The sequence below is a fragment of the Oxyura jamaicensis genome, chromosome 21 (assembly GCF_011077185.1).
Source record: "Oxyura jamaicensis isolate SHBP4307 breed ruddy duck chromosome 21, BPBGC_Ojam_1.0, whole genome shotgun sequence".
Classification (NCBI taxonomy): Eukaryota; Metazoa; Chordata; class Aves; order Anseriformes; family Anatidae; genus Oxyura; species Oxyura jamaicensis.
Window position 1 is genome coordinate 5,852,911 of NC_048913.1, and position 21,853 is coordinate 5,874,763.

At 40.9% G+C, this 21,853-nt stretch overlaps 1 protein-coding gene across 3 annotated transcripts in view; it reads right to left on the bottom strand.

Moving 5' to 3' along the window:
* Window positions 1-14,035: 14,035 nt before the first annotated feature.
* Window positions 14,036-21,853, bottom strand: part of DHRS3 (dehydrogenase/reductase 3) — a 37,835-nt gene continuing 30,017 nt past the window's right edge. For all 3 annotated transcript variants that reach the window (XM_035344570.1, XM_035344569.1, XM_035344572.1), the window contains 5 exons: window positions 18,328-18,471; window positions 17,938-18,057; window positions 16,941-17,179; window positions 15,802-15,927; window positions 14,036-15,144 (listed from right to left, as the gene is read on the bottom strand). In XM_035344570.1, coding sequence (XP_035200461.1) covers window positions 15,060-15,144; window positions 15,802-15,927; window positions 16,941-17,179; window positions 17,938-18,057; window positions 18,328-18,471 — 714 coding nt within the window. In that variant the 3' untranslated portion in view covers window positions 14,036-15,059. The remainder of the gene's footprint in view (window positions 15,145-15,801; window positions 15,928-16,940; window positions 17,180-17,937; window positions 18,058-18,327; window positions 18,472-21,853) is intronic.

The window sequence follows — 21,853 nt, forward strand, 5'->3', positions numbered from 1 at the left end:
CAATCACCTAATGTAAACCTGGCAGTGGCTGAGGAGCTGTATGTGAACCGAAATGTGCATGTAGTGCGAGAAAAACTTGACCTCCTTCCCAGATCCAAAATGGGGGAGGGAAACCATCATTCTGCACTGAGCAGAGCAGGAGGCAAAGCTGAAAACACTGATCCAGGAAGGCTCGCAGCTCCCTGAAGTCAGCGCTTATCTCTAGGTTTATACAATGATCTTTCCATTTTAGACACAGAGCTCCTGGCATTTACCCTCTGAAGCTTCACTACCGGTAAAAGTGTCTTAAAGCCTCTTTTACAGAATTTATGCACACAAACACAGGAAAAAAATACAGGACTGGAAATACTGTGCAACAGGCAGCTTCTATTGGTTTCAGACCTTCCTTGCCTACAATGAGTGAATAGGAAGAGCAGAGAACTCAAAGTTCTCATTTCAGAACATTGATTTTAACCTAGAGAATGAGGGTTTAAGTGCTCTACCAGAATTACTTTCCAAAGAACTTGCCACCCTATTAACTTTAACTTGCTTGGAGCTTTGTTTGGAGAGGGGAGAAGAAGCAGTAGGTATTTTGGAAAAGGTCAACAAACCAAATTCTGCTCTTGGTTCTGTATCTCTGGAGCAAAGCCCGTGATTTACATATAGGTGATGTAAGAGCCAAACTAGACCATGTACAGCTTACAATATATATTAGTAACTGAGAACAAAATTAAGCTTAACGGTTAGCATAATGCTATGTTTTTACAACATCTGTCAGCAATTATTTGTATTTACTTGCACTGCAAATGCAGAAGAAAAGTCAGAGAAATATAAACATCAGAATTCCCTGAATTCCCACCAGTCTTGCATCTTCCCACAAAGAAACTCTAATCATTCCTGTTTAGACGCTATTTGTTCCCTGCCCTCTCCAGCATGGAATTTCTTCCCAGTTCTCTATGATCAGAAATTATTGGTCCTGTTTCCATACTGGAACAAACGCTAACCCCACTGCAATTAGTGGCCTAAACTTCAGTGCTCTTAAGACAGCAATTAGACCTCTAATACTTTCTGGACTCCAAACAGCAGATCAAACTCCTTTCCATTCCTGCTCTCCCCTTGGCCATGCCTTGCACTACAGCAAAAAGAGGAGGCAGGGAAAGCCAGGGTTGTGCTCTACTCGAGTTGTACTCCACCTGTGCAATGCAGGGTGAGGAACAGGTTAGCTGGGTGAAAAGTTCACTGCAAGCTGAGCTGTCTGTTTCTCTTGCTTAATTTATCCGATATTTGGCTAACCTTGCTCTGAACCCAGCCCCCAAGACCCCCTTCCTCTCATCCCTCCCCAGCGGGCTCATGTCAGCCAAAGACACCGCCCCTTATCCCCTTCTCCCTGACCCTGCTGAATGGAGCGGGGGCTGGGACGGAGGGCCAAGCACAAAGCCTTTGCACTGGAGAGATAATAATTATTTATGCTCAGAACTCCAACAGGCCTCGTCCTCAGGAGCAAAAATATCAGTTCCACAGTCAGCAACATTTGCCTGATACTGTGTCCAAGTTTATCACTTTTCCCAAGGCTGGATGGCACCCAGCCCGCACACCCCCGCTCTGCACCATAATGCTCTTCCAGAGACGTGGCGCTGCCTGAAAAGTTGGCAGCCTAAAACGGCCCCGATCCATGCTGGCAGACCTTGCAGTGGGACTGGCACACCGCTCCTACTAGTTGTACCCATCTCCAAGGTATCAGTTCGCCCAGTATGTCCATTGCCTCCTTTCTGCAGCTCGAGAGAGATCCTCAGAAAGGAACATAACAGACAAAATATTGCAAAAGGCAGACCATTAACTGCGATAACACACGGAATAAGCGGGAAGACCCTTGATGGTTTTCTCCCCTTAAATCCCACGAAGTCATCGACGGAAAGGCTGGGACAGTAAGCCATGTTACCACTGCCCTTTGGGAGGAAAGGATTCCCTGATCCCATGGGCCTTTATGCAATCCATAAGCTACTCCTGCAGTGCACTATGCAAAAGGCTTTGTCCATCTCCGCAGACTGACCACTGCCAGTGCCTGCAGCTCTCCCACACGTCCTCCCCTGCTCCCAGAGGTGCCCCAAGAGCACCCTGCAGTCACCCCACTGCATGGGCAGCAGCAGAGCACAGCCTCACCTCCCAGAAAGCACTTTCAGCGTCACCTCTTGATTACACACATCAGAGCTCCGAGCCAGGTGATGCAGGCCACTGGAAAATCTGCCCAAGAACGTACGTTTTTGACAGACTTTCATTATTTTCCTGCTGTGCTTGGGACTGCTACCAACACTCTCTGGCACAATAGAAAATGTATTTGATGGCCTTCTCAGTGACTGGATACACCATTGGAAAACAGCACACAACCCAACCCTGCCGTGCTTTTACTGCTCTGCCAAGCAGCTAGCACTCTCATGTTTAATCTTGGACTTTACGAATCAACATGTTTTTATATCCACCTGCTGGCACTCTCTGACTCTATGAGATGGTGAGTTAGGATGTGTCTAGACTCGGCTAATTAACTCTGCTAACTGATAATAGTTTCCTGTAAACCTTAATTTCATTATACTCTTTGACCTGACAAAGGACTGTATAGCTGTTCCACAGCTTTGATACACCTAAGCTTTTAATACATCAGCAGAAACTCTCACAAGCAGCATATTATTATTGACATGTATCATCTCAGCATCCCAAAATACCGTTACGGTATCACTGTACATGCAGGGAACAAGGCTGATGTTCCACTGATGGGGGGGCGGGGGAACCGCCTGACAGCTTTACAGTAAGTGGAAATTCCTCGTGGTTTAAGAATAATATTAAAATGGCTTCTCAGGATCACCAAATAACCTTGCTTTGACACATAGCTTAATTTGTCTGTAAACAGTGCAGACGGGATTAGTTCTGATGTGGTCACCAATTTGGTGACACCATCCATTTCAAACTTCACTACTCCCACACTGAGGTAGCACAAGATCAGTCTGCAACAAAGAGTCCTTGTTATTAAAGGAATCCCAGGCCCTTATCAAAGAACATGATCCAGCATCCCCCACCTAACCCCTGCATATTTTCAGGGCATGAAAATTGCTATGAAGAGCCAAACAAGGTTGTCAGGAAGACATCAAACTTCAAACAACTGCATTAGAAAAAAAAAAAAAAATCAGAGGATACACACCAAACTCTCAGCTCACGTTGCATAACTCACCCAGTATCTGTAATTCTCAACAGTCGAACCTGCACAGGTACCACTGCATCAGGATAATCTCACCATTAAAATAACAGACAACTGTTGCAATTGTCCATATCAGCAGTTCTTTGTGCAAACTTTCAAAGCCTTCAGGAGAGATTTTAACAAACTCTTCCAAACTGCTGAATCTATTCACAGCCATGTAAAAGGGAACGGGATGGATACAGCAGCTGTACAGACCGACACAGAAAATCAGTCATAGAATTCAAGCATCCTAGTTCCAGGCTCCTTCCATTCACCACACAGAGAGGCAAAATAATTATTTTTTGTGTAAAAGAATTTGTGTGAATTATACCAGCACAGGAAAACTAAGGGCAAGAGGAACAGAAATGCAGCGCAATGGTTTACAACTTCTGGTTTAAGAATCACTCCATTAATATATATATATATATATTAAAAAATAATAAAAAAAGAAAAGCTGATGCGATTATTTTAATAATTTCTGGCCTATTCCCTAAACTCCAGCATTCGCAAACTTAGAGAAAGTTTAGGAAAGCAGCTTTTACCTTACAGACGACACACACAGGGCCCGCCACGGCCCTCAACATGGCCGCCGGGCTGCCTCCCGCAGCCAGGGCGCACAAACGCTTTCTCACCGTTGTTTTGAGGCGTTTTCTTACATTTCGTTTTCTTTTGCTGCCCCAATAAATAAATAAGTAAATAAATAAACTCCGTTCACCTCGAGCCCACCCCCACAACGGCTCCGACCGGCCGTTAACGGTCCCGCCGGCGGCGGGAAGGGAGCACGCGCGGCCCCCTCAGGGCGCTGAGGCGAGGCCGGCGGCCAGGCCCCCGCGGGAGCTGCTCCCCGGCGGGGCCGAGCCCGGCTGTCCCGCAGGCGGGCGTGCTACCTACCGAGCAACCCAAATATTAAAAAATTGCTGCCATGTGGAACCTATTAGGACATTTTAGAAGGAATTCACGTTCATTGTTTCACTTGAAATATAAAGGTTATAAAACTTAATGGCCGCATGACAAGGAAACTATATGAAACACTCGGAGATTTACAGAGCAACTGTTAGGCTCTTTAGGCATGTGGGCTGAAAATTGCTTTACAATAGGCAACGCAACCTGTGGTTTGAGCGCTGAGGTTTTCTGGCTTCTCCCCCCCCCACCACCTTTTTTTTTTTGACCTTGCAGACTGGTATTCAGTTACCACAGCAGCTCCAAAGTAAAACAGAAACACAGCTTGTATCTTCTTTCAAGTATTTATTTCTTTTGTCCTGTTAACATCAAATAATGAAAGGAATTGTAAGGATTTTGAAGGGGTTGTAAAAGAATGAAAGCAGGAGAAAGGGAAAAAATACCAACATAATGGCTTAATTTCTCACAGCATGTGCAGCGCAAATGAACAGTAAACACATACCACAGAAAAATGCAAACAAAGGCTACGTTTGCTAAAAAGTTCAAGGAAAAAAAAAAAAAAAATCTGGTGAGTGCCCCAAGCAACCATTTCTGTGCTTAAATCCTCAGAGCCTTTGCATTGCCAGGCCAGGCCAGCACAGCAGGCGCCTGCCCCTTGTCCCCCATGCGCGGTGTCGCGCTGCGGCAGGCAGGCCAGAGGGCCGGCATATCCAGCCTGGGTTTGTGGTGCTGGTGTAAGGCATGGAGATGTTGTAATTATGACATTAAGAGGAATCTGTACTCTAATCTAAAGGGTGAAGTACAAGTATGAAACCCCTATTACAAATTTGCCACTAGGGTTTGCCTATACAGAGGTAGGTAATGAAGTAAGCAAAAATTCATGGGCAAATGCTACATTTTGCGATACTTCCCAAATGTGGCACTTCGCAGTGGCAGCACTTGCCTCTGAGCTGGATGCCAGCAACATATGACCTAGGCTGCTGTCATGCAGAGGCTGTGGCGTGACCCTAGGGGTTATACCACCACTGCAATTATATACTGCCTCCTTCTGTGACATCAGGCAAGACCGTATAGTTTGCTGTTTCTCCTTTGCCCTACGTATACAATAGAAACTGAAATGCCCTGGTAGAGCAAGGTTTGCAAAGTGCTATGTGTGTCAAATATGGTACTTGGGGTTTTGATATAAGAGTTTCAAATCTATATTCAAAATTCTGAGCAAAGATGGAGTATAAACATCAGGTGAATTGAATTATGCTCAGCAGCAAGCACAATCTTTCTACTAATGCACCTGTGTTCTCAGTGCATTTGGATAGTCTGCTCTTTTCCTACATTGTTCACTTTCTCAATTTAAGTGCCAGTATAACTTTATTCCACTTATGGTTTTATGAAATGAACTAGGAGCAAGTATGCTGCAAAACAAATCCCAAAGAATCATAAAGCTATTTCCCTTCATATGAAAATATGCCATGCCCTGATGTTAGGAGATCATGTCCATAACAGTAAGCTTTTTTCCAATATCAAGATATTAAGTTTTTTTTTTTTTTTTTTTTTTTTTTTTTTTTTCCTTACTGTCTGAGGCTAAGAAAGAGGTGAATCCTGTGAAAGAATCAAAGTCCGACTGTGAACATTTGCTGCTATAAGTAAAGGCAAATTTTTGACAAGTTTTGACAGTATCCCAAGATTTTTTTTTCCCTTGAAGATTTCTGTAAGAACGTTTTTGATCACAAGATTGGAATATGTCATGAGAGTGAATTCAAATATGCATTTGCATTAATATTGTTGCCAGAAGCCATCTTACAGTCATCATCAGACATATTGGAGCCCCTACAAAGCTTTCTGTGGGATTGGAAGTCATCCAGCCAGGGGAAAGTAAAGCCACCGTGAGATTTGGATGGCCAGTTCCACAGGAAAACTACACATTAATGAATGGCAAATGCTCAAAGTGGTAGTTATGGTGAATACATTCAAGCAAATTATTGGCTGAGAACCACTGTGTATTTAAACTATTTGATGAATTAAATTTTGAAAGAAGTCTGTTTAAAAATAATCCATTAAAAGAAAGCAGGCTAATTTTACAGCAAGATTTGCCAAAAAGTACTGCTAGCTGTAAGGAAAACCACTAGAATATGAGCTATTACCCTTAAAGCAGATCCACCATGATCTGTACTTCATGCTGCACGAGGACACTTTTAGGTATCATTAGATCCAATCTATGTTAATATTTCTGATTTGTAAATTAATAGAAGGAATCAAACAGCAGTGCTGGGTATCCTGCAGTTCAGGGCTTGCACTATATCTCCAGCATTCAGACAGATGGAAGGTGTTTGTGTGCTTAATTGTGTATTTTCTGCTTCATCGTTACCGATCTATTAAGAGCCACTAGATCCAAATTTCAATTCTTTGTCCCAAGAAATGAGAACATTGCACCTAAATCTGTGTTAGCACTCTGCACTTTTTGCACCTGTATTGTGCGTTTTAGCAAATTTGCCTTCCTTCAATGCTGATACTTGACTTTTAGTTTACAATTCCCCTTTTAACTATGATTTCAGGCCAATCAGTACCTAACAGTCCCTCCCAGTTCAAATTCAAATCATGAAGACCTTAAAAAGAATATGCACTTGTAAACTTGTTAGGCAAGCATAATGCAAGCTCTGTGGGCTTTTGGTACATTTCATGCTTTAAAGGAAGCTAATCTCAAAGATATTTAGGGCAGTTTGCAATGTTAATGTATGAGAAGGTGTGGACACAGGCACGAACAGGTGAGAGACTGCCTGAAGGGAAGGCGAGGAGATGAATAATCTGCATGCACAGCATTCTGGCTCAGGAACTCTCAAAACACAGGCCTCCCCAACAGGAAAATTTGGAAGAGATAGATGGAATGATGAAAAATGAAGGGATCAGCAAAAATCGATCCCAACTAAAGTAAACTCGGCATGGCTTCTATGGCTCATTCAAAAGAATGTCTTCTCTGAGTGGTTATTTGCAAGAATATCACTGAAGAAACATAGAATATAAATTCCTCTGTTGTGCAAGATTAGAAGTCATGACAAATCTGGCTGAAAGATTAAGAGGTTTTCAAGCAGAAGTACTGAAAATTGCAAGCTACCAGATTGCCTCATAGGAAACATGACTTTTTTTTTTTTTTTTTTTTTCTTTTCTTTTAATTGATGTAGGGCATGAGAGTTGTGTGGAGTACTTGCCTGAGTTAAAAATTAAATTATAATTTTTACATGAGAAAACTTGTAATTCTTTAACTTGTTTGAATGGAGAAGATATGTATAAGGAAATTTTTTTTTAAAACTGGAGTGAATGATGATGCATTGACTCTGTATGTTTAAAACTAATCAAAATGAGGTCAGAAGGCTAAATGCTGTAACTCTAATGATAGAACCAAAGCAGTCATTCTACTGAAAGATTAAACATAGCTGTTTGCACGACTTTTTTTTTTTTTTTTAATAGTTGTTTGTGTCATTATCAAATTCCTCCTGAAAAAAATTCAAGCCTATATTTCATTTAATTAACATGCTTGTTAAACCTCACTTACGCCAATTGGACAACAGAGAAACTAAACATGTTTGCTTCAAAAGTATGATAATAATTGATGTGGGTGAAGATGTGCTTTTTTGCATTCGAGAAACATGTCAGATAGCTAATACTGAATAGTCAAGAACATTAGAATATTGAAAGTTTCAGACTCTTCAGCTACTAAAGCACATACAATATTGCTTGCTGGTGCCAATCTCACTACTCTTTTTAGCATAGTCCTGAGAATGGTAATAAATTATTGTCCAGCTCTACAAGTATTCCCTATTACTTTGGAGCCCTGGTGACAGTCCAGAAGATACCACAAGGTATTCTATTGCTGGGGAAAAAAAAGAAGAAAAAAAAAAGAAAAAAAAAAAAAAAAAAAAAAAAAGCCAAGCACCAAGCAATAGCTGACAAATTGATTTATGATTGTGTTTAATCCTATTGCTGATTTTAGTCACACTTTTCCTACTTTATTATTCACAATGATAAATGTCACCTGACACCTTAAGAAATCAGCTGGGAGATGCTGTGACTTTTCTTTCTGGTACCTGAAAAAGTCTCCTCCATTATCTCAGGCTGACACTAAACCCAATAATTGCTTTAGTCTCCGATGGATGGATATTAAAAAAAAAAATCTACACTCAACAGCTGAGAGAGCAGAGACAATAAGCTTGTCACCTCCAGTAAACTTGTAATGGGCAAAGTTGCAGGGGGTATAATGACAATGCAAGTCTTGTGAACTGACTTGACTATAGCATGTCTGCATGAAATCAGCATTCCCAGCAGGCTCCAGGAAGAGGAATTGTGTTTTCTGATCTCACTTGTTTTCCATTACAACCTTTTCCATCTTCTGTTAACATTCTTCTGAGATGAGCCCATATTATTATAAACCTTTATTCCATATGACAGCATTTTCCATACAGCCAAATATTCCTGAAATCATATCACCTCTGTGTTATTTCTGTCCTCTCTCTGCATAAAGGCACTAAATAGTTGACTTTCCTGGCAAAGATAGCAATGAATTGCCTCCTTTTCTCATACCTAATGTTAATATTGGAATGTGCTGGGGCAGTACCTGGGAGCACTCTGTAGCAGTGCCCAGAGCAGAAGCAGCAGTTGGGGGCTATGCTTCAAAGTGCCAAGTAGGGAAGAAGAGTTTAAGTTAATGTGTTCACAATGCTCAATGTTTGCAAATGGTGATTCCAGGGACGGAACTGGTCAGGGGTCAAATCTCAGTGGTGAACTGCTTTGGAGACACATAAGAAGTAAATTTAGGAAGGGTCATTTCCATACAAAGCCAGCAGGTTTCTAAGATTTCTAGATTTAGGTCAATGATGTTCAAATACTGTTCATCTACATTAATTCTACATTGCTTGAGAAGATGCTTGGGGAAAATCTCAGAAGTAACTTTTCACTTTTGCATTCTTTTCATTAGTATTGGATTAACACAAGGAAATTTCATTACCAAGGATGCCTCTCTGTGAGAAGCCTGCACAATACAGAGACAGCTCTTTCAGATAAATAAAATTCATATAACATAATGATTTTACATAAGGAAAAAAAAAAAAAAGAAGAAGAAGAAGAAGAAAAAGAATTAGAAAGAAGAAGAAAAGGAAGTGAGCCACATCTACCTAGTACTACTAGGTTAGCATGATTCCTATGCAACCCAAAGAACCACATGTCCTAATACTTAGGCATGATAGATGACTGCAGCTGGCTAAGAAAAAGTGAGTAGTGAGTCAAAAATTATTCTTCCTTGTTTTTACATATATGGGTTTCTTTGCCTTCCTCAGAAAAAAATAAAAATAAAAATAAACAAGAGACAGCAAACCATAACTGGAGTATTTGGAGTGTTCTGAGCCAGCAAGATACAAAGTTAACAGACTGCTTTTTAGGGCATGGTGACCCACGGGAATAAACAGCAGTAACAAACTCTTTTTATAGACTTTGTATTTGTTGGAAATCACAATGCCCCTATTATGATACAACTTCAGGAATATAAGGTGGAGTCTTGCCTCTGGCTGTTTAGGGCCACCACACTCCCCCTAAGATTGTATCTATCCTCTGTTTTGTTTTCTCATGTACTTGCACTTGGTCACTCTCAGCTGTAATTAGAGTGCTTCATTCCCTCACTTAAGGAGGAACTGTTCTGTAGATTTGTAGAAAACAGTCAGCATATAGATGTGCCTCATTTTTTTTAATGTTAATATGACGTGACACCCATAGCAAAGGTGAACATATGTGTAATATCTCGTTATGTTTCTGCTCAGACTTCTCTTCAGAAGAACAGGAATGGGCTCTGAGAATTCCTGCTACTTAAGACAGTGCTAGCCCAATCTCCTTACTTTAAACGCAGATATGGGGCAAATGCTAACATAAGGAACTCATAAGCCTGGTCTCTTTGGGAAGGTGTGAAGCTATAAATCGTCTCCTCAGAGGTCTATTCTTTTCAGTTGTATCCAGTCCACAAAGGCTAGATCTGTGTATTTCTGCTAAAGCCTTGAGGGCTTGAGGGATCTGTTACAGAAACAAAAGAGGGTGTATGTTTAAAGAAAAGAAGACAGGAGCAGGGAGAACTCTCTATCTAACTGGCAACAGCAAAGTTGTGCTGTGTGTGTTCCATCTCCAGCCCCAGACTGGGGTACTTGAGCCTCCCCAGACCATGCCTGGTCTCTCCAAGACATTACCTTGCCGATCTGACTCTTCTCTAGAATACAGACAGGGTTGTTTCTGTTGAAACTGTCAGCTCTGTGAAGGTATTGAAGTAAGGTATTGGTGCGATCTCAGTAGAATAAAGGGTAGGAAGACAGTTTATTGGTCGCTGAGGTGACTGAATTGCCAGCTTCCTGTGGGACACGCTGGATAAAGAGAATGAGCAGCAGGGGACAAGGTAAAGTTCAGGTTTTCTTCTTGCCTTTCTCCGAGTTGCCAAAGTGTGTGAGAGGTGCCTGCTACTATTCACAAGCCTCTTTCAGAAAAGCACTCCAACAAAGAGCATTCTGTTTACTGCTGACTGCAACTGCTGCTTGTGACTGACGGGGTTTGCTCAGTTTCCGAGCTCCAGCAGGCTGAGAAACAACACAAGACCGAGGATCTCAGCACCAGGGAGGTGCAAAGACAATGCAGCTCTGGTTCTCAGAGCTGTTGTTTGTTTGGTGAAAAATGTGTAAAATGCATTTGACATAAGCTTGCTTTACCCCAAAAACTTACAAACAAGGGCTGTCAAAAAAGTGGCCATCACCCAGATTTAATTTAATAAAGACACATCAAGAAATAAAAGCAAAATAGACGATCCAAGGTCACCCTGTATTCTTTTCTCAGCAGTCGAATGTCAGCTAGAGGAAAACACTAGGCCGAATTCACGTCTGCTACAAGCAGATGTTTGTTCTCTTTGAAATAAATGCACCCACTTACACTGTGCCTGCATTAAGTCTGTTAGTGGGCTTTTATGAGATTTGGCAAGTGTAATGCTATCTGTTAATATCTCAAGGTGGGAGTGTTCAGGGAGTTGTCTGAAAGGCTTGCAAGACTAGATCTGGTCATATCCACCCACACTAATTAACACATTACATAAAAGTACAACAAGTTTCTCTTTGCAAACAGTAGAATCACTTGCCCAGGCACTTTCTGTGATTCTAGAAGAATTATTGTGATGGACTCTGTCACTTTTTAACCTCAATAAAACAGTGCATGGGTAGGTAGGGTTTAGTTCCCACTTTCAGGGCTCACTCCTTTTTCCTTCATCCTCCTAAAATATACCATACAGCAGGAAGGATCTTTTTAAAGTTTACCAAGGTTGCATGAAGCGATGAGATTATTTTTTTTAATAATAATAATAAAAAAATAAATACAAAATCAATAAAAATCAGATTTACTTACAAATGACTCCTTCCAGCCTTTCCCTCTCTCTCCCTACCCTGGCTTGCTAATAATGAAAATTCCTTGGTACAAACACCAGATTCTGAAACCACCTGGAACTGAAAATATTTAAAATTTAAATACAGGGTCTTTTCATTTAAATAAGGGGTCTTTTTTATGTCAGGACAATGCATGTCCCACAATGGCTAACGTTTCTTTATCATCATTCCAATTTTAAAACAGCAGCAATCTCCTGTATATTAGCTACAGTAAGGGCCTTTTAATTCATAGATTGGAGCAAGTAAAACCTGAAGAACTTACCTAATTTCATATGAAACCTCTGTGACCTGCTCCTACAGCTTCACCTTGATTCCTCCAGCTGGATAATAAATACATACCCTGATTTAGATTTAGTCCAGACCCTTTGTATGACATCTGGCTTCAAGATGGTGGCACTGAAAAGTGCAGTAATGACACAGGAATACAGAAGGAAAAAAAAATAGTTTAGTGGAGTGGAAAGCAGGAGGCAGTGGAGAGAGCAGGGAAAACCAAAATTAAAATAAGTCAAAGGGCGGAAATGCCTTTGAGAAGGCCTTAGGCTTCTACAAAGCTTGTCCACATTTGCAGCACTTCAAAATTACCCAATACCAACCTTATGTGCAAAGGGACAGCAGACCTCAGCAGGCATTCCAGAGGCTTTCTTTTAAAAAGCAAAAAAACCCTCTTCATATGTATTCATCCAGACTTGCAAGTACCTCACTGTATGTAGAGCATTCTATCTCGCAACATTCACAAGTGAAGAAACTCTCTTACCCAACTCTTCCTTACTATCTGAAAAGCAAAGTCAATGTTTTCCTCATTATTTTCTGTTTGCTGCATACCTCTCCCCCACTGTGACTGCTATTTGACCTGCTGTCCGCTCAGAGACCCTGAGGGAAAGAGAGGGAAGTGTGCATGTGTGTGTGTATGAGAGGAGTGAGACGATGAGTCTCTGCTACATTCTGACTTGTTTATATTCATTAGAAAGAAATCAACAGCACTTAGCATGTGAAACAACCTCTGTAGATAGGGAACATCTTTTGTGCAGTGCAGAAAAAGAGCAGATGCATGTAAGGGACAGGATTTGGAGATGAGTGGAGAATGCATTTAAATGTGTGTGCTAGTTTTTAACCTCACTTTTGCATTAGCATGTCATTAATGAATAGGGTCTCAACATAAAGGTTTGATTTAAGGAGGACACTGTGAGGTGTCCTCTTTCACCAGTTCTGTTTGCTCTCAGATCTCCAAGCCTGGCATTCCTGACTGTGGTCAATGAGAAAATAGAAAGGATGACAATGCGTAAGGTGAGGAATCATCCTTTCCTTTCCCATGTCTCTTGGTTAAGTGTAGTACCTTTGTATTCCTGGCAGATCCTGGAAGAGTTCTCCCCTCATTGCAGCTGTGTTTTCAATGAATTAGGTTTCCTCCCCAAAACTGACAAAAAAAGTGAAGTTGAAAGCATCTATTAGGGTGGGCATCAAAATCACAGAGATCAAAGTTTCATCTTCTCCAGAGAGCCTCAGACATCTAGGAATTCAAAACAAAACTCCATTGTAAGAAACCGTGTCAAAGCTGGCACAGTGCTACAGCCTGTATGTTCTGCACTCGGAAGGAAAGCACTGACCTAGAGAGAACTCCTCAAAGTACCTGTGCAGGCAAAGGGGCTTGCATCAGTGACACTTTTTGCAGTATCTTCTTCTTGAACTGCTCAAGAAGAGATACGTCTACTGATTTGCAGTAAGGATCAGGCCTTCAGATTTTAACATTCACATCATTGCTTCTAAGTAGTTGATCTCCATTCTACAGGGCAGAGCCAAAGAAACATCTCGAATGTGGCTCACAGCTTTTCTGCTGGAACTCTGATCTCTGTAAGAAATTATAGACTGCAACCTTTGAGGTATTTTTTTCCCTTTTTCTTTCCTTTTTTTTTTTTTTTTTTTTTCCTTCTCTAAATTTTTGCATAAAACCTTTCTATAGCATGTTCCATTTGAATTTGTTGAGCATTTGACAAACATGAAGGTAGTAAGACTTGTAACTTTTGAGGTAGGGGAACACTAGAAATATCTGTTTTGCAGGTCAAGGTGCACCTTGAGATTATCAGCTTGCCCCGGGTCCCACAGGGCATCTGAAAAAAGGTTAGAATTCAAGACAGGAGTGCTAACTTTACTCCTGTACTTTAACCATGTGGCTTTCCTTCAGACGCTTCATTCAGGTGTTCTCCAGTCCCGCTTGCTACGTTCCTGGATTGCAATGACATTAATACCTCTTTTAGTAGTGATCCGATTTGTGTCGACTACAACACTGTGCCTAGTGTTGCACGCTGCATCTGGCACAGGAATGCAGTGTTGCTCTTACTGGGCTGTCAAAGAGAGTATATCATTACAAAAATAAATAATGTCTAGCTGCTTCTGGCATTTCAGTCCAAGCAATAGTTATCACTTTCGGCTGATTATCACTTTTGACTGATCAGTGCCCGATTCAATGTCCCTAAAAACAATGGGTATATTCCCAGTTGAATTCAACGTGCATTTAATCAGATCTTTGCTAACTGTGCTTCCAAACTTCACATTTCATGAGCACTACAGTACTGTCTCTTCTATTTTCAGAGAATTATTCCACTTATTTCATTGTGCAGATTGATACAATGGATTTTACTCTCTATGGATTGTCAGTGAATTTGTGTTTGTACAGGCAGGCTCTAGCTGTAGTTCTAGATTTAGTTCCTTCCCAATCTGATGCTGCCTACATGCGTGGCAATCTGGGATTAATGCTAAAAATAGATATATTTTCATCATAAGTGAACAAAAATAATCAGAAAGACAATTAAATTTCATATATGAGCTCATTGATGGAATCTTCCACTATTCAAACTGTATGCTCTCCTGACTGAGCATCCCTCTCCAGCCTTCACAGGTGCAGTAAGACAGGTTTCCTGGACACAGAACAGTCCTTCTGAGAGAAGATCTGGGTGGCCTTTAACAAAGAAAACAGCAGTTTGCTCCACAGCTTGCTCCTTCCTTGACAGGAGCTTGATCAACGTAAAGTGAAGGAACGGAAGGAAGCTTCCATTAAATGTCTATAACTTGTAGTTCTTCAAACTATTTTTTAAGTTTCCCATTCAAAAAGCTGAAATGAAATCATAATCAATTTGCAATTGCAGTTCCTCTGAAGAGAACGTATAAAGTCTGGGGTGTGATGTGCTGCCTCTCAGCTGAGACAGCTTACAGACACTTTAAAACAAAAATTACATCTTAAACCTATAAGTAGATTTAACAATTGAACTCTAAAGAATTAAACATCATATAAACATTTCACGCTTTTGTTTTTTCTTTCCAAGGGTCCATAGTCTAGTCATTCAATCCTGTGCAAAGGTCATGTTACTATGGATATGACCTGCAAGAAATGTGTTGCCTCAAAGCAGCGCAAGTCACATGAACAGGCTAAAAGCCAAGACTGCTGATTCACAGTCTTGTCAGGATTTTCATGCTTGTGTTGGTTTCACTGAAGAACAGTCCTTCCACCACCAAGTCTATGTTCGGCCTTTAAAAGTGTTCATGCAGGTGTAGCTTCCAGAAAACTTGTGGATTTCTTCAAGTGCTGCCTGAGGGAGAATGCTGCAGGAGAAACAGAAAGAAAATAAGCAGATCAGACAAACCTTTTAGTCTATTCCAAAACGAGGAGGTGTAAATATGTACATATGTTTTTCTTGTTCAGCGTGCAGTATTTATTTTTGACAGAAATCTCAATGTCTTGTTTCAGTTCCTGACCAAAACAGGTTTTGCAAAGACTTTGGTGCAAACTTGCATGGAAGCACGTTTTTAAATGTCTTTTGTATTCAGTTGTATCGGGATACGAAGTTATGACTTTTTTTCCTTAGGCACTTTAAAATTCCTTTCCTAATCATATAGAAAAATATTTTTGACAGTTTCACGGCTTTAACAATGTTCTCTAAATACAGCTGTGATATACATACTTTATTGGACAGAAATCCTTTACAATACAAAGCACAGAGTCCAAAGAGTGGCTTACTAAATCAAAATCAACTCGATGCATATGTTAGCTGTTAAGAAATTTCCCAGATATCAGTTCCGACCTCAGGAAACAGAATTTTGGGAGTGAAACTCATTTCATAAAGGGGGTACTTTACGAAACAGGTACAGGAAGAAAATCTGCCATAAGAGCCTCAGAAAGTTTGCCTTGGTGGACAGCAAGGATTGTAAGCCAGTCTTGCCTAACTAGCAAGGCTATTGCTGGGCAAGGGAAATACTTACCTTTTTAGGATGACAAGAACATGCATCGTCCATGGAAGGAGCAGGAAGGCTTGATTCATCTGCACGGCTTCTACTGTCCTCCTAGCCACAGTCTCTGGCTTGAGAGGAGGAAAAAGATTAGGGAACCTGAATAAATAAAGTAAAAAATAAAATAATTATTTGTTAACCAAACTCCTTCTTTAAGATATCACTGTCCAAGTCCTGTAATTCACTGACTGATTGGCTACTGGCATTCAGACATCCCCCAAAGCAGGCTGGAAGTAGCAGAGAAGTGTATGAAGTCCTGTTCCAACCTCTACTACTGAGTTAGCTAAATAGTTAAGGAATGTGCATGTTGGTGCCTTTAGGATGAAGTGGCAGAGAGTGTTCAGGACCTTGACTCAGGGACTTTCTTAAATTGTCTGCAAACCAATGCCAAATGCTGTCTCTTCAGTGTTGGTGTTCTTCCTCTCTACCACTCTTAGCTTGGTTCAAATTCTTGGCAGGTGAAAGACGAGTATTTTCCCTCCTTGCTTTTGGTACCAAACATAAGGCTTTTCCTGGCTCCTACAGTGGCTTGACACTGCATATTTCCTTGACTAAGAGAGCACAAACTAAGAGGTTATTTTGTCAATTGTAAAAGATTAATTTGGTCAGCCTTTTTTTTTGTTGTTGTTGTTAATTTAGCTTGGTCTCTTAGATAGAGGTAAAAAGGAGGTAGTAACAGCCTTACTTCAGTAAATGGATCTCATTCCCTTTAGTGGGAAAGAATTGAGTATTTCAGTGGATAAAGAAGGAATTTGTACTGTTAATTCTTCTCAAGTAATTTGTAGATTTCTCCTTTTTGAATGTCCTCAATTTTCAGATTGCCTACGCTCCCTCTCTAGTGGCTGCAAATGGCCCAAATACACCCAGGGAAAAATAGCTTTCAGATTTCTCGGTAGAAGCAAATGTCTCACACAGTACAGGCAGGCTGTACGAATATGCCAGCAAACTGAGGGAACCAGTCCGTTGAGTCCCAGGTGGCCTAGAGTGACCCTCTGTTCCCAGGCAGCCAAATGAGACATCAAATTCTCTTAACTAAATGAAGCATTAATTAGGAGTGTATTCTGATGATTCATTTAAAATGAGATGCTTTATTCTAGTTCCCCTGGACTGACCTGATTCTCATGCCCTGAAACATCTCTGTGCTCGTGTGGAAGGGCAGGACTGTTGTGGCATTCACTCCAGGACAGTCTAGCAGCCCCAAGGTCAGGCTCTCCATAAAGGCAAAGGACGAGGCTTTGGAGGTGCAATAGTCAATGGCACCAGGGATGGCTGACAGGGCTAGGACAGAGTTCAAGCAAACAATGTGTCCATTCTGCAACTCCAGCATCCTTGGCAGGAATGCTTTGGTGGTCTGAAGAACAACACAGAGGAGAAAAAAGAAAAAAGAAAAAAAAAAAAGTTTGCTCAGCAGAGATACAACAAAAACAATACTTAGTTATTGAAAAAAATAAGGTGACAAAGAGACAAGTTAAACAGCACTGTCTGTTAAGTTAGGAAAGGAGTGGGAGAGGGCCTTGTTGCCTTGCATTCTCTGTAAGCTTTTAAACAGGCAAAGCTTATGTAGGAAAAAAATATCCAGAATCTTTCCTAGAGCAGATGTAAGCAGTGCCCACAGATAAAGGCCATAAACAGAGTGTTTTGTACGTTAAAAACATCTTGTAGAGGATAAAGTCTTCAGTGAAGTGACGAAATCACAAGAAGCTATTTTATGAGTTTCCTTCCCAAAGCAAGGCAGTCTCATGCTCCTCTCATGCTCCATACACATCACTGTATAGACAGCTCTCCTCAGGCTTTCTCAAAAGCCATCAGATATTTTGCTGGAAATCACAGAACGGGGATACAAAAGCTTCGAATGCTGTGCTACTGGAAGCTTTTAATGTGATATTTTAGAAGTAACTGAAATCCATTTGAGAGAACCTGTCAAACTAATTTTTTTTTTAGACTTCTTTCCTCTGGCCTTTGCCCCTCATACTGTGTTTCCTGCTTCCATGTCAGACTGATTTTACCAAGCATCATTTAGAAAGACCTTGTAGCAGCCACGTGTTTACTGGCTGTTATCTGTCACTCATTCCCAAGTCTGAATACATGAGATAGGAGAGCTTATCTTACCCAGAACTGTCCCAGGGTGTTTATATGTTGTGATTTGAGCAGTGCATCGTCATCGCTGTCCATCAGGCTTTTACCATGGACCACAGCAGCATTGTTCACTAGGATAGTGATATCACCCACCTGCAAAAAAGCACACGACTTGTTATAACGAATATCTCTCCTCACAGATCAGCAGTTACTGCTATATCTGAATACATCCTTATTTTAATAGCTTTTGGCATTCTTGCTGGCAGGCTGTGTAAATCTTCTGAATCACTTAAAAGAGGTAGCTGGACTTTGTACGACACAATCTGGAGGGCTACCTTTCTTTTTTCCAAATACAATGTTTTTCCTCCTCAAAGATGAGGAATTACTAAATTCTGCCTATACACAGTTTCCACACACACTAACCTTCTCCCGCACAGCTTTGGCTTGCCGATAGACCTCCTCTCGGTTTCCTACATCACAAATGAAATAATGGCATTCTGTCCCCATCATCCTGATTTCCTCTGTGGTCTCCTTCAGGCATTTCTCAGTTCGACCCCACAGGATGATCTGCAGCAAGAAACTTTTGTTAGAGACAAACTGCTTCAAATTTGAAATAATTAAAACATGCTTCCAACTTCAACAGCTCGATGAACATCTTTGATGTGTTTTCACTGCCAGTCCCTGTCGCATTGTTTCATTTAAGACTAACAATGACTGTATTACATGGAGGTAGGACTTCAGTATGGTGGTGGTGGATGGATCCCACTGTTGATCCTCTGTTTACAGGTTGTTTACAAGCAACACAATAGTTACAACAGAAATCAGATCTTTAGCCTAACACTACAAATTTCCAAAACACTTGGCAAATTTTCTCTGTCAAGAAATTTCATATCTATCCCTGTGTCTGCTAGACACACACACAGAGAAAGATAACTTTTAATGCTCAAATAACTGACCTTCCTGTATATCTGGTATGTTACCTAGTTCTGGTTCTATGCGTGGAGATAGCATCTGCTCTGCAGTAAAGCATTTTTTTTTCAGTATATGACAGGTAACAATTTGCAATGCTGGCTGCTTGCAGGCTGGTGTCCTAGCTGCACTTTAAACAAGAGGTTCATGCTACTCCAAACATTTAAATGAGAGATTTCAAGCATTCGTTTATTTTGCAACTAAAACATGTAAGATTTCATTTGCTACTCCCAAACACTGTAAAACTGATACAGCAGTTCCTGTACAAAGAACAATCCTGGATATCCAAGGAAACAAGACATTCAAATTGTCTAGGATGGATTTGGTGTATAAGGAAGATACAACTAATGCAACCCTATCCGTGTTTCTGCACTACCAAGTCAGAAATAGAAATAACCTGAAATGTTACCAGGATCATTAATTGTCACTGTGGGGTTTCACCCAGTATGATTTTCCAAGTGACACAACAAGGCTAGTCTCAAGTATAAAACGGTGCTTCCCCCACTATCTCTAAACTATTAATCTACAGCTAAACACATTCAACCAAGTTGTTTTTTCCTAGTGCATATAACGTTTTCTATTTATTTTAAACTGAAAAAGAATATAGTTCTATCTCTGTTACCTAACACATCTATGGGTCAATCTATCCTTTTTGCTCTTCAAGCTGCAGCCTTCCCAGCATTCATCATGTTATGTATGGTTGGTCACTTGTCGTTCTGCAAAAAATAACCTACCGAATGGAGTCTGTTACCAGAATAATCTGACTGCTCTGTGATTCAAACGGCAGGATCCAAAAGAGGAAGAACACAAGACTGCTACTGCTCACAACTGCAATTTAGGACAATGCGTTTTTTCACAGTAGGTTGCATTTATAACGCAAAAATACTACTTGGTACTATAAATGAGGACATTCACATAATCAAATGCAGGTTTACTCTGATCAGGGGACTGGGAAAATGGACCTTGAAAATAGAAAGAGCTTTGTTGCTCTCTGAATGGTGTTATTGCCATGTGGCCTTATCACCTGTGATCCAGGATTACAGTCGTTCCCTGTATCACTGGGTACTGAGTATGAATCTGACTGTTATATTGATTTTTATGGTTAAAAATAAGCACACTTAAAACTTTAAAGATTCAATAATCTTTAAGTTTTCCAAAAGTTGGAAGAACAGTAGAAAAGAAGTCTAAATTACATCACTGCTTATAACCAAATCCCTACAATTAACTTTAGAACAGCACAATAAGCATAAAATATTAGGACCTGCGGTGTTCCGTTCCCACAATGAATCCCTTGCAGAAAGCTTTAACACGCTTATTTTTAAGGACTAGTTAAGCCTATCTCATAGCTGGTACTAGAACTAATCTCTGGCAGGGTCAAAGAGCTCTTCCAGTACGACTAAGCAAGGCTGAAACCCAAAAACCTTTAGCAAAGCTAAAGCCTCGTTCCATTTCCTAAGTGAGTTAAATTTACGACAAACCCCGTTTGTAAACCATTGATGCATCTCTCAACACACCAAAGAACCAGTGAGTTGGTTCACCAGAAACGTCAGAGCAAGGATAATTATGCCAGAGCCATTTCATGGGAAACCTTAACTCAGATGATGTCATTTTCAAGGGAAAAGCTGTGTCCAGGCTAAAAAGCTGTAAGAAAGCATATAGCTAAAAATTTGGTTTGTGTACGGGCCTGTTTTTAAAAGCCTCGACATATCACCACTGGCCATCGGGCTTTGGCATCTACACAAAGCTTGTAAAACTGAAGGCTGTTTACATGCTCCTGAGCTCAGAGCTAGACTGGGTGATATTTTGTATGCCTACTCTGCAGACTTCAAGGGAAATCAGGAACGTGTGAGAAATTTCACAAGCTTTCAGGAAATATTTACAAAATACTGTTCAACTGTAACTGCACACAGTCACTTGCTCTCTTTCACAACCTACATCTCTCTGGAAAGGGGAGGAGAAACACTACAAACTGTCAGCATAAGCACGGAGTTTGATGTGCAGCCTTTGTATCACTGTGGACTTCAGCCTCTCAGCAGGATTGGATCAGTTAAGTGCAGCAAAATCTGCCAAGCTGAGGAGTGATGGAAGGTAGGGCAGGAAGAGGAGAGAGGGGAGTAGCAAGGTATCAGACAAGGGGAGTAAATAAGGCAAGAAATGGACCTCACATACCCAGCACTCCAGGCTTTCCCACTGCTATTGCAGAATAAAAAGTAGGTCCCTCACTCTTCACTTTCATCTGTTTCAAACATCCACACAGCCCCTATTCCCCAGAGCTGCCACTGATGCACTGAATGTCAGGAAACATACATGGAAGAACAGTTAAGCAAAGGATGATCTGTCAAAGGAACATCTGCCTGTGATGCAACTCCTGGACATAACATTTTTTATGCCCCAACAGTTACTTGGGGACCTCTAATATCCTACAGGCAACTCTTGCAAGGTGACCCCATTAAAATTTGGGACATCTGGGGAAGACAACTTGCTGGTTATCCTGCTGACAGCATTAACTTCAGGACTGATCTTTTTTCCGCGGGAAGTTTTCATGTCCTTGATACTGTTCACACTCAGGTGAAGGCTTTAGCCTGAGCAAGAGACAAACAGTAAATAAAAGGCCATTCTTTTGGGAGAGGTGAAAGTTCCCTAACGACACAGTGGGAAGTGAGGTTTCCTGCCGTCATTTCTGCTACTTTTTACAGGCGTATAAAACTCCACACTCAATACAACATGCTTTCGGCCCAAATTCAAGCTTGAATGCTCCTACAAGATCATATGAGACTTTCAATTTCTTCCTTACATCTAATTCTTACAAATTAAACTAGCAAGGGCTTCACTTTCTGGGCTCCTAGGATTTCTGACCTTACAGAGAGACAAGACTTTCGGTGGCTGCATTAGCCTCATAGTTGGGGTTTCTTTTGCTCCCCAGCTCCACCTTTAGAGAGAGCTTTGGCTTGGGTTCCTATGCAGGCAGTATTTCTGTCTT